We start from the raw sequence: 13389 nt of genomic DNA on the forward strand, positions 1-13389 counted from the left end.
TATAGTTCTTGCAAATCTTGAGAGAGATTTAAACTTCTAGTGTTGTATATTTAAGAAAAAATATACATATATGCAAAAACTCAAGCATTGATAGGATTAGAGCTAAACATGCTCGCCACAAGAATTTGGTAACTCAATAACTACTAATCTTGCAAGATTGACCTTGATATTTGACTCAAAAAATCAGATTGTCCGGTTTAGAACCTTCGTATTATCCTAATTAAATTTTGGATAATCCATTTTCGCATGCTATTTGCTATACCATATCCAATACCATATCATTTCGGAATGAGATATCCTTATCCGCCGGATATATTAAAATCAGATATGGATACCTTAAAGTGGATTTGGTGCGGAAATTATCATGTCTGTTTATGCCTCTATAGCCAGGCGAGTATCCTTGTGGAGACGGATAGTGCTGAGCTTGTTCGGATGGCTTCAAATCCAGGAAGGGATGAATCAGAGTTGGGACACCTAGTACAGGATCTCTTCAGAGCGCATTTTGTCATCCAAATTCCTAGATTATGTGTAATAATGCTAGTCATGAGTTAGCTAGGTTAGATATGCATGACAATAGCTCCTGATGTTCTTCGGGATCGTATCGATTGGGATTGTAACGACTCTTCATTTGATTAATACAATCTCATTTATCCCGCAAAAAAAAGGCTCCATTCGGCAATTCGTGCAATGAATTCAACATAAGATAGATTTTCAGATATTCCTCCCCACAACTTTCTTGTTTTTGACATAACAGAAGAGATAACCTCTCTCTCTCTGCCACATAGCTCATTATTCTGACGAAGTTTAGGTTCAACTTTGCAACAAAATAAAAAGAAAAACAAGCAAAATACGTTGAGAACTCAGGCATTACAAATTAAGATTACTGCTAAATCGGCGCTAATGTTGAAATACAAAATCCCAGGTAACTTGATCCAACATGTCACTAGCCTACATCATGCAACAGCAAAATAATTTTCTTTTATGTACTTACTTCAAGATAGTAGCAGTATCAGTAGCAGAAATTCAATTCGGCACATGTAGGCACAAATAAGTAGTCTAAGAAGCCGTTGAAAATACCGTGACATTATATACTCCTTTATTTCACCAAATACACTGCACAATCCGATTCTGATCACCAATGCATACATACACTACATGCGCGACTTAGGCTGGCCGAGGAACGGGTAGTCTGTGTAACCCACGACGGGATCAGGGGTGTAGAACGTTTTCCTCACATACTTGTTCAGGCCTGCGTTCAGCCTGAAGCGCTCGACTAGGTCTGGGTTCGATATGAATTGCCGCCCGTACGACACCAGGTCGGCGTCCCCGCTCTCCACCGCTTCCAACCCAAGCTCCCTCGTATAGCCGCCGCTGCACATGAATGTGCCCTGGTACGCACCTCGCAGGGTGCGCATCAGGCGGCTCTCTTCCTCGTCGCTGCCGTGCGGGCCTGACTCCGTCTGCCCATAGGCCGCATACCGGGGCTGCGTCACGTGGAGGTAAGCAAGTTGTCCAGCTTCTTGCTGAAGGACATTAAGCCGTTCGACTACTGCCATGCCAAGCTGCATGGGGTTCGAGTCGTAGGCATCAAGGTGGTCAATGGCAGGAGACACCCTCACTGCAACACGGTCCGATCCTATGGACGATACGACGGCCCGGGTCACATCAAGTAGAAACCGACATCGATTGGGGAGTGATCCACCGTAGCTGTCCATGCGGTCGTTGATGCCATCCTTGAGGAATTGATCAATGATGTAGCCATGAGCACCGTGGATCTCGATGCCATCGAAACCTGGAATGAAGTTGATCTCCATATCAGCTTATAATATAAATACAGGGCATTTGCGATCATATAATTATTCTATATGGTTAGATGCAAACGTTTGTGAATTTAAGCGTGCTCTAACCTGCTGCAATGGCGTTTATGGCAGCTTGGCGATATTGCTCAACTATGTCCGGTATTTCTGATATTGCAAGGCGCCTTGGCTCGGGATACTTTCCGTATGAACCATCAGGCATCAGTATCTTCCATCTTGATGATATCGGCTTATCAGTTGAGGATATTGGAGCAGCACCGCCTGGCTGGTATACTAGTCAATGGAGGAACATAAGTCAGCATTGGAAACAAAGGATGATATGTTTAGGTCAATAAATGATATTCATGCTCAAATCTGATAACAGAACTAGCTGTTTTGAGTTCAAAGATATTGATGTACTTGCCGTTTTAGTTTTTGATATGGTTCTCCAGTACAGTATTGGCCATTATTTTTCATATGAATATGCTCAATAGTAATATGGAAATAAATCTGTTACAAATAAAATGATACTATTTTCAGTTTCCCAATCTAAGTATTTAATGCATTAAAAGTCAATGTTAGAAAGTTTGCCTGCATTATATTTTCTCGATATACGATTTTACTTAGACACAAAGAAACGCCTCATTTTGATGCTTAAAAAAATGTTGAGTTCTTAACATAAAATTAAATCTAAATATTAATGCCTCAGTGTGTGAAACTTGTGGCCTCTTCCTCCATCACCCTCATCATTAACAGCATCAGTATGCCAATTACATTGTTTGGTTAGTAGTTTCATGTATTCAAATGCTTCCACGTATGCTCATCTAACTCTAATATTCTCGATTGCTTGCCCATCTATATGTATTCATCAATGGGTAAATTGATACAACATTTGTGCTGCTTCACTCCATTAAGTAACTTTTCTTCTAATTGTCTTAACGATGTCTGAATTAAATTGTCTTGTTTAGCACAACTAAACATGTACTTCCGCGGTTGCAACGATGGTATTTTTATTCATCGTTTGTGGATTGTATTGCGCTCTCTTGAATGGAAGTCAAACTTATATTTTTTTTTTATTCCACACTGGTGTTTTGGTTTAATATGATACATGAAATTGTTGATTAAAATAATTGTTCCAAATTTTAGCCATTTATGGACTCTATACAGTGTCTGTACAAAACACAATTAACTGGTTGTCTTTCATTTTTATTGCATATATTTTCCTATGTAAAAGTAGTTATGTTTTTTCCTCAACTAACCACAATCTTTGACAAATACATATTCCAAAATATAGTTATATGTGGAATATGTATGGATACATACAAAAGAGAATTTTCTGCTTTCATATTATTGCATATTTATATTAACAAAAAGTAGTATTATTCGGCCACCTAACAAGATTTTAGATATATATAAATATAGTTTTTTTGCATTTGGCTGTTAAAGTTTTCATCATATGTTTGTACAAAATCCAAATTAATAATAAATTTTTATTTTGTAGTTCGAGTTTCATGCATAAAGTAAAGCCTGATTTTTTAAGTCTAACATTTAATTTTCAAAACTATACAAAGTTGAGTTGGATACTTCAGATCTACTACCTCCATTCCAAATTAATTGATTTAGCTTTGTTTAGATACACATGCATCTATACACTAAAAAGCGACTAAATACATATGTATATAGACAAAGTTGAGTCAATTAATTTGGAACGGATGGAGTATCAATTAATTTCTACTCTCTCGGTCCCACAATATAAGACATTTTGGCAAGTTGTTTTAGTCTTATTTTGGGACAGAGGGAGTAGATGAGAATATGAGAACTTCATCATTGATGAATTGTATGTGGATTTCATAGAAAATAATTTGCTACCTTTTCTTATTTCAAATTTCAAACTTAATAGTGGTATACTTTCTCTATATACTATGATTTTCCATATCTAGTTTGTTTCAAAATTAGCTACAAATTTTTTAATATAAAGGTTGCACATATGTAGAGTTCTTTTCTTTTTGCACGTAAGAATATTTTCTAAATATAACTTTTTCAGAAGTTTGACATCTAAGGATGTAGTAGAGTTCGTAAGAAAGCAAAATTGCTATTTTCCTTTAACTTTCTTATCTAAATTTCACCATAAAATATAGTGGCATTTCTATCCACCTAATGAAGGTTGTATTACAGCATTAGTGTAAGTTTCTAAAGCAGACTTACACAATTTGATGCATTTACATTACTACAATCTAGACCTAGTAGGATTAATTGTGGAGACAATTTAGCCTATGTGGAAGAACTTGATGGCTTCTGTTACTATCATTTTAGTTATATAATCGATAAGTACAAATTACATCATCTATTTTGCAATATTCCGAAAATAATCATCTCCGTTGTAATGTGAAATATTAATACATATGGTATATCCACTGATCAACAAGTATGACATGAAAAATCAACCCATCTATTACTAAACAACACTACAATATGATGATTCTCGTAGCACATTGACTAAAGATCGTTGAGATTCAAACATCTTTTGAATATTTCAGTGAAGAGATGGAACATGGAGAAAAAACATAAGATCAAGTTAATACCCAGATTAAAGACCATAAAGCCTTTGGTCATCCCGCTTAGCCTAACTATAGTATGCTAAAATTACAGAAAAAGAACAGTTACATCAATTTACCCTTTCAAAGGAAAGTTTACCTACAGTTCCAAAATAATTTACTATTTCCCCAAGAGACGCGAGAGAATGAGTTAAACCTAGTTCACAATATATGGTAAGTCAAAGTCACGAATTTTCAGTTATGAGTATGACTTTTAGGAGACGTACTTACTTAGCTACTATTTCTGCTAAGCATTAAGATAAACGATAAGGTGGATGAAAATCGAGTAAATCATCAAACCTATGTGGATCGTTAGTGGTAATCATTTGTGCTGTGAAGGTGGGTTCATGCCTTTCTTCAGCTCACCCCCGGCCATCTGCTTCTTTCACTCTGCCACCCCAGTTCCGGAAAAAGCTCGAACAAGTTGTGTTACTGAAAGTGCTGTATTCGGGATACAGCACGTTGTGCACCTGTTCCTTACAACCTATTTCTGTTACTGGTATGGAGGCGCGACTTTCGTATAACTTGTCAATCAGTGTCTAATCAGGTGCACAAGAAGAAGACCGACTTTTGTATAACTTGTGTCCCGAGAAGGAAACAGAAAGAGGGTTCTAAAAACCAGGCAGGTGACGAAAATCAAAAGGAGAAGGGGAAAAAAAGGAAACGCAATTCTAGGCTGATGAGAAAATGAAAAAAGAATTTACCGAAGAATGGGATGGGACCTTTTACCACGGTTGGAATGTTTTGACAATTTTGGTTCACTTTATTTCTGCTGGGTTTCATATCTAGCCTACCCGAGATGCTGTTTGCAGATCTAGATAGAGTAAACTGTGAATCAATCGTGCCCCAAATTTCAAGAAAAAGTAAAAAAAAATGCATAGGAGTTAAGACATTTGCATTTCATAAACCTGTTACAGATTCCAGAGCCTGTGTTATCATCACGCACATAATGAACATACCTTGGTGAGAAGCTCTGCCTACGTGCCATAACTGGCAGAAAAATATGCTTCCTTTGGCATGCACAGCATCCACCACCTTTTTCCATGCATCTATCTGCTCTTGATTGTAAATTCCAGGGACATGAGGAAACCTATTCGACAAAGTTTTATTTGTTAAGCATCTGAATTGGTGCTAGAAAGCTAACATGAACTTGCTAAATGTCGAGATCAAATTTCTCTGTTCATACTCGACAACTCCCCTTGAAACAGTCATGGGGTCAGGAAAAGGCATGAGCATTCCTGTTCTGGCGTTCTCTACTTTAGTATTTAAATGCAGGACATGGGCAGAGAGTTTAAAATGAAATAACAGTGCTAACCCTAGTATATAAATTATTGGTAATTAGAGAAGACGCGGAATTAAAGATCAACCCAAACCAGAATTCAACCAGGAGTCCGCCATGTAGAGAATCAATCATTCAGAATTCAAAGTATGCAGGGCTATTGGACTAACGCCAAACATATGCCACGCTTTATTACTCCTTAAACTATAAGCAGAGTAGGTGTTGTGCGCTCGTCATTTAACAACCACCCACTAATAGAAAAATAGAAATCAAAGCTAGTACTCCAACCAAAGGTTGGGTGACAGGTTGTCCTACAGCCGCATATTAGAGGATCACTCTGCCGGATCTTGCAGGCATTTCATGAGAGGAATGCAGACACGACGCACGTAGTGCTACTGGTAAACAAATCCAATGACCCAGATAAACGATGGTAGTACTACTCGGAACATTTTGAAGTGGGGAACTGGTAGACTACTCGGAGCAAGGAACATCGACCATGTGCCGATCGACGATAGTAGGGCAGAGGGAGGGAGAGAGAGAGAGAGAGATGTGAAGTGACTAGATTACCCCGGCCCCGCCGGCGAGACGACGGTTCCCTCGGAGATGAGCAGGCCTCCCGGGGTGGACCGCTGCGCGTAGTACTCCGCCAGCGCCGGCCCCGGCAGCCCGCCGATGGCCCTGCACCTCGTCATCGGAGCCAGCACCACCCTGCGCGAAGAAATACCAAAGCAGAGCCGAAGGAGTAAGCAAAAATAGAGACCAGACACGACCCAAATTTGAAAGCGCGGATCGAAGCGGCGGCTCACCGGTGGGCGAGGCTGAAGCGGCGCATCTGGTAGGGCGAGAAGAGCGAGGGCCGCTGATCCGGCGCCGGCCGATCCATCTGGTGATGTGGCGCGCTGGATCGGGGCAACACTGGGGCGAGGCGCGGAAGCGAGGGGAAAGGGGAGCTCGGCGAGAAGGCAATTGTAGGAGGGAATTGAGTGGGACGGTGGGGTTCGAAAGCGAATCACACAGCGGAAATGAGCAAGGCAGAGAGGGACTCGTTGCGCGGACCAGCCGCCTTGGTTAGAGCATCTCCAACAGGAGCGCTAAATCTTGGCGCTGTAAAAGCGCTTTACAGCGCGCTCTATCCATGTTTTGTGCGTGAGGGTATATTCACCTCCAGCAGAAGCTCTAAACTTTGGAGCTGTAAAAATCTGTACCTGTTTCTGCGCGCGATAGATACAGCGCGCTCTTTCCGGCGCGGTAGATATAGTGCACGACATAGCGCTTTTGCCCCAAGCTGTATTTTACAGCGCGGGATAGAGCGCCTATTGGAGCATAATTTTACGTCCGCGCGCTAAACCAGCCGCTTTTTTGGATACAGCGCGGGATAGAGCGCCTGTTGGAGATGCTCTTAGGCGCGCGCGGGACTGGAGAATATCGATTTTAGCATGTGATTTGCGTGTGGAGGCATGGGTCGATGGATCTGGATCTGCCCACCGGCTACATTCGGGAGGACGCATGGAAAGTGACTCTTTTAGTCTACCTCTTAGGGCATCTCCAGCGGCGCGACGTGTCCGCCATGACCGAAAATGCGTCGTGCACCCTCTCTAGCGGTGCGACGCAAAGTGACCGGGCCGTCCGCAGAGACGCAAATCTGGCCCAAATATGCGCCAGGTTTGCGTCTCGGCCGACGCTGCGCGGACACGCAAAGTGACCGCTTGGTCCTAGCACGGGCCCGCCTGGCAGCGTCACAACTGCTTCGTCTTCGGCGGCATTACTTGCGGGCGGCGCGCCACAGCCTTTGCAGGGCCGCGTTAATGGCGTGCCTCGGCTTCCGCGAGCGTGCGCAGCTAGTAGACGTGCGCAGCTAGCAGACGCAACGTCCATGCGTCTTCTCCGCCAGTATCGCGGCAGCGAGGCGTCGCTTCGGCAGTCTGCGGCTGCCTCGCGTGCCGCACGTAGTAATGGCGATGCCCCGCGTGGCGCGGCCGTCGCCCTGCATCCGACCTATATAAACAGGGGCGCCAGCATCTCATTTCCTCCGCACTAAACCCTAGCCGCCGCTGCCGTAGCGCCACTCAGTAGATCCACCATGAGCAGCGCCGAGCGCGGCCAGGCTGCCGCGCCTCCACCTCCACCTTCACCTACCACTCCACCTCCCCCGGCCTCGAGCTCCGACGACGGGTTCGACTCCGACGACAGCACCGACCTCCTCTACCCGGTCAGGGACGCCGCGGACCTGGCTGAAGCGGAGAAGGAAGCAGAGGAGGAGCAGGCGGCCCATGCGGCTGTCGACGCCGAGCTGGAACAGCGCAGGCTGGCGGCCGCCGCTGCAGCCGAGGACTCTGACTCGGAGATTTCATGGTCATCCGATGACCCTGATGCGCCGACGCCGGAGGAGAAGGCGGCGGAGCAGCGGGCCCTCGTCGAGTCTTTCGAGACGCTCAAGGACGAGGCCGCCAACGCGAGGCTGGAGCAGGCACTGCAAGAGGACGCGGCGGCCCACCGAGCCATAGCGGCCTGATGTCTACGGGTGCTTCTATTCTTGTAGACAGTGTTGGGCCTCCAAGAGCAGAGGTTTGTAGAACAGCAGCAAGTTTCCCTTAAGTGGATCACCCAAGGTTTATCGAACTCAGGGAGGAAGAGGTCAAAGATATCCCTCTCAAGCAACCCCGCAATCACGATACAAGAAGTCTCTTGTGTCCCCAACACACCTAATACACTTGTCAGATGTATAGGTGCACTAGTTCGGCGAAGAGATAGTGAAATACAAGTGGTATGAATGAATATGAGCAGTAGTAATGGCGCCAGAAAAGTGTTTGCTGCCGTGCAGTTGATGGTAGTAATATTGCAGGAAGTAAAGATGCAGTAAAACAGTAAACAAGCGATGATTGCAGTATTTGGAAACAAGGCCTAGGGATTATACTTTCACTAGTGGACACTCTCAACATTGATCACATAACAGAATAAATAGAGAAATGCTATACTCTACACTCTCTTGTTGGATGATGAACACCACTAATTATGTAGGATTACACGAACCCTCAATGCCGGAGGTAACAAGCTCCACAATATTCGATATTCATGTTTAAATAACCTTAGAGTGCACGATAGATCAACACAACTAAACCAAGTACTAACATAGCATGCACACTGTCACCGTCACACTATGAAGGAGGCATAGATCACATCAATACTATCATAGCAATAGTTAACTTCATAATCTACAAGAGATCACAATCATAACCTACACCAAGTACTACACGATGCACACACTGTCACCATTACACCGTGCAGGAGGAATAGACTACTTTAATAACATCACTAGAGTAGCACATAGATGAATAGTGATACAAAACACATTGCAATCATAAAGGGATATAAATAAGCACTTCACTATGCTATTCATAACCAGTGAATAAGTATTCTGTGAAATATAGCCTAAGAGACCCACACGGTGCACACACTGTCACCTTTACACACGTGGGACAAGGAGTCTCCGGAGATCACATAAGTAAAATCCACTTGACTAGCATAATGACATCTAGATTACAAACATCATCATATGAATCTCAATCATGTAAGGCAGCTCATGAGATTATTGTATTGAAGTACATAGGGAGAGAGATTAACCACATAGCTACCGGTACAGCCCTTAGCCTCGATGGAGAACTACTCCCTCCTCATGGGAGACAAGCAGCGGTGATGAAGATGGCGGTGGTGTTGATGGAGGAGCCTTCCGGGGGCACTTCCCCGTCCCGGCGGCGTGCCGGAACAGAGACTCCTGTCCCCAGATCTTGGCTTCGCGATGGCGGCGGCTCTGGAAGGTTTCTCGTACCGTGGCTTTTCCGTATCGAGGTTTTAGGTTGAGGAGGCTTAAATAGGCGAAGAGGCGGAGTCGGAAGGCTGACGGGGCCACCACACAGTAGGGCGGCGCGGCCAGGGCCTGGGCCGCGCCGGCATGGCGTGTGGCCCCCCCCAGGGCTCCCCTCTGGCGGCTCTCGGGTGTTCTGGAAGCTTCGTGGAAAAATAGGATGCTGGGCATTGATTTCGTCCGATTCCGAGAATATTTCCTTACTAGGATTTCTGAACCAAAAACAGCAGAAAACAGGAACTGACACTTCGGCATCTCGTCAATAGGTTAGTTCCGGAAAACGCATCAAAACGATATAAAGTGTGAACAAAACATGTAGGTATTGTCATAAAACAAGCATGGAACATAAGAAATTATAGATACGTTTGAGACGTATCAAGCATCCCCAAGCTTAGTTCCTACTCGCCCTCGAGTAGGTAAACGATAACAAGAATAATTTCTTAAGTGACATGCTACCAACATAATCTTGATCAACATTATTGTAAAGCATATGAGATGAATGCACCGATTCAAAGCAATGGTAAAGACAATGAGTAAACAAATGAATCATATAGCAAAGACTTTTCATGATAGTACTTTCAAGACAAGCATCAATAAGTCTTGCATAAGAGTTAACTCATAAGCAATAAATTCTTAGTAGAAGGCATTGAAGCAACACAAAGGATGATTAAGTTTCAGCAGTTGCTTTCAACTTCAACATGTATATCTCATGGATAATTGTCAACATAAAGCAATATAACAAGTGCAATAGGTAAACATGTAAGAATCAATGCACACAGTTGACACAACTGTTTGCTTCTAAGATGGAAAGAATAGGTAAACTGACTCAACATAAAGTAAAAGAATGGCCCTTCTCAGAGGGAAGCATGGATTACTATTTTTGTGCTAGAGCTTTTCATTTTGAAAACAAGAAACAATTTTGTCAACGGTAGTAATAAATCATATGTGTTATGTATAAGACATCTTATAAGTTGCAAGCCTCATGCATAGTATACTAATAGTGCCCGCACCTTGTCCTAATTAGCTTGGATTAACACGGATTATCATTGCATGACATATGTTTCAACCAAGTGTCACAAAGGGGTACCTCTATGCCGCTTGTACAAGGGTCTAAGGAGAAGGTTCGCATTGGATTTCTCGCTTTTGATCATTCTCAACTTAGACACCCATACCGGGACAACATAGACAACAGATAATGGACTCCTCTTTTAATGCTTAAGCATTCAACAACAGATAATATTCTCATAAGAGATTGAGGTTTTGTGTCCAAACTGAAACTTCCACCATGATTCATGGCTTTAGTTAGCATCCCAATGTTCTTCTCTAACAATATGCATACTCAAACCATTTGATCATGAAAATCGCCCTTATTTCAGACAAGACGAACATGCATAGCAACTCACATGATATTCAACAAAGGTAAAAGTTGATGGCGTCCCCAGAAACATGGTTACCGCTCAACAAGCAACTTATTAACAAATAAGATACATAAGTACATATTCTTCACCACAATAGTTTTTAAGGCTATTTTCCCATGAACTATATATTGTAAAAGGTAAAGAATGGAATTTTAAAGGTAGCACTCAAGTAATGTACTTTGGAATGGTGGAAAAATACCATGTGGTAGGTAGGTATGGTGGACACAAATGGCATGGTTATTGGCTCAAGGATTTGGATGCACGAGAAGAATTCCTCTCAATACAAGGCTAGGCTAGCAAGGTTGTTTGAAGCAAACTCAAGTATAAAACGGTGCAGCAAGACTCACATATGAACATATTGTAAGAATTATAAGACTTTACATCGTCTTCCTTGTTGTTCAAACACCTTTACCAGAAAATATCTAGACTCTAGAGAGACTAATCATGCAAACCAAATTTTAACAAGCTCTATGTAGTTCTTCATTAATAGGTGCAAAGTACATGATGCAAGAGCTTAAACATGATCTATATGAGCACAACAATTGCCAAGTATCAAGTTATTCAAGACATCATACCAATTACTACATGTAGCATTTCCCGTTTCCAACCATATAACAATTAACGAAGCAGTTTTAACTTTCGCCATGAAAATTAAAAGCTAAGAACACATGTGTTCATATGAACCAGCGGAGCGTGTCTCTCTCCCACACAAGCATTTATTCAAACATAAACAAAAACAAACAGACGCTCCAAGTAAAGTACATAAGATGTGACTGAATAAAAATATAGTTTCAAGAGAAGGAACCTGATAAGTTGTCGATGAAGAAGGGATGCCTTGGGCATCCCCAAGCTTAGACGCTTGAGTCTTCTTGAAATATGCAGGGATGAACCACGGGTGCATCCCCAAGCTTAGACTCTTCACTCTTCTTGATCATAGTATATCATCCTCCTCTCTTGACCCTTGAAAACTTCCTCCACACCAAACTCGAAACAAACTCATTAGAGGGTTAGTGCACAATCAAAAATTTCACATGTTCAGAGGTGACACAATCATTATTAACACTTCTGGACATTGCCCAAGGCTACTGGAAGTTAATGGAACAAAGAAATCCATCCCACATAGCAAAAGAGGCAATGTGAAATAAAAGGCAGAATCTGTCAAAACAGAACAGTCCGTAAAGACGAATTTTAAAGTGGCACCAGACTTGCTCAGATGAAAATGCCCAAACTGAATGAAAGTTGCGTACATATCTGAGGATCACGCACGTAAATTGGCAGATTTTTCTGAGTTACCTACAGAGAATTCTACCCAGATTCGTGACAGACAGAAATCTGTTTCTGCGCAGTAATCCAAATCTAGTATGAACCTTGCTATCAAAGACTTTACTTGGCACAACAATGCAATAAAATAAAGATAAGGAGAGGTTGCTACAGTAGTAACAACTTCCAAGACACAACAAAACAGTAGCAAAATAAAGACATGGGTTATCTGCCAGGAAGTTCTTTCTTTATAGCCATTAAGATGGGCTCAGTAATTTCAATGATGCACTTCCAAGAAATAAGAGTTGAAGCAAAAGAGAGCATCAAAAAGCAAATTCAAAACACATTTAAGTCTAACATGCTTCCTATGAATAGGAATCTTGTAAATAAACAAGTTCATGAAGAGCAAAGTAACAAGCATAGCAAGATAAAACCAGTGTAACTTCAAAAATTTCAGCATATAGAGAGGTGTTTTAGTAACATGAAAATTTCTACAACCATATTTTCCTCTCTCATAATAACTTTCAGAGGCATCATGAACAAACTCAACAATATAAGTATCACATAAAGCATTCTTATTCACATGCATAAAAGTATCATTACTCTCCACATAAGCATAATCAATTTTATTAGTTGTAGTGGGAGCAAATTCAACAAAGTAGCTATCATTATTATTCTCATCATCAAATATAGGAGGCATATTGTAATCATAATTAAACTTATCCTCCATAGTAGGCGGCACCAAAAGACCACTATCAATATAATCATCATATATGGGAGGCATATCATAATCAACATAAACTTTCTCCTCAATACCCGGAGGGCTAAAGAGATCATTTTCATCAAAACCGACCTCCCCAAGCTTAAATTCTTCCATAGCATTAGCAACAATGGTGTTCAAAGCATTCATACTAATAACATTCCCATTAGCATGCATAAGTTCCATGTGTTTTTTAATTTTCTCTTCAAACACATCATGTCCTAATTCAAGATAAAGTTCATAAAGATCTCTCATTTTATTGTTGTCTTCCATTAAGCCTTACTAGTGTAAAACAAGAGACAAAAAGATGCAATTGCAGGATCTAAAGGAAATAGCTTCGAGCACACGCACAACGGCAACAGAAAAGTACTTAGTTACCTGGGACCGGAGTATGAGTGCCTTTTACCTTTCCTCCCCGGC

General features: G+C 42.0%; 1 protein-coding gene across 1 annotated transcript; it reads right to left on the reverse strand.

Annotated features, from left to right (window-relative positions):
• Nucleotides 1-956: 956 nt before the first annotated feature.
• Nucleotides 957-6671, reverse strand: LOC124674727 (12-oxophytodienoate reductase 7). Its single transcript, XM_047210810.1, has 5 exons — nt 6476-6671; nt 6237-6377; nt 5350-5480; nt 1908-2090; nt 957-1792 (listed from the first exon to the last, which is right to left on the reverse strand). Exons 1-5 carry the CDS (start codon nt 6550-6552, stop codon nt 1152-1154), a joined length of 1173 nt encoding a protein of 390 aa, XP_047066766.1. The 5' UTR covers nt 6553-6671; the 3' UTR covers nt 957-1151.
• Nucleotides 6672-13389: the final 6718 nt, after the last annotated feature.

Source organism: Lolium rigidum, chromosome 1, assembly GCF_022539505.1.
Source record: "Lolium rigidum isolate FL_2022 chromosome 1, APGP_CSIRO_Lrig_0.1, whole genome shotgun sequence".
Classification (NCBI taxonomy): Eukaryota; Viridiplantae; Streptophyta; class Magnoliopsida; order Poales; family Poaceae; genus Lolium; species Lolium rigidum.

What these genes read in the sequence shown, in the direction of transcription:
- LOC124674727 (XM_047210810.1), bottom strand. Translation starts at nt 6,552, where the DNA reads ATGGATCGGCCGGCGCCGGATCAGCGGCCCTCGCTCTTCTCGCCCTAC. An exon ending in CGCTTCAGCCTCGCCCACCG is followed by an intron (nt 6,378 to 6,475) that starts GTGAGCCGCCGC and finishes TTCTTCGCGCAG; the next exon opens with GGTGGTGCTGGCTCCGATGA. An exon ending in GTCTCGCCGGCGGGGCCGGG is followed by an intron (nt 5,481 to 6,236) that starts GTAATCTAGTCA and finishes TTTGTCGAATAG; the next exon opens with GTTTCCTCATGTCCCTGGAA.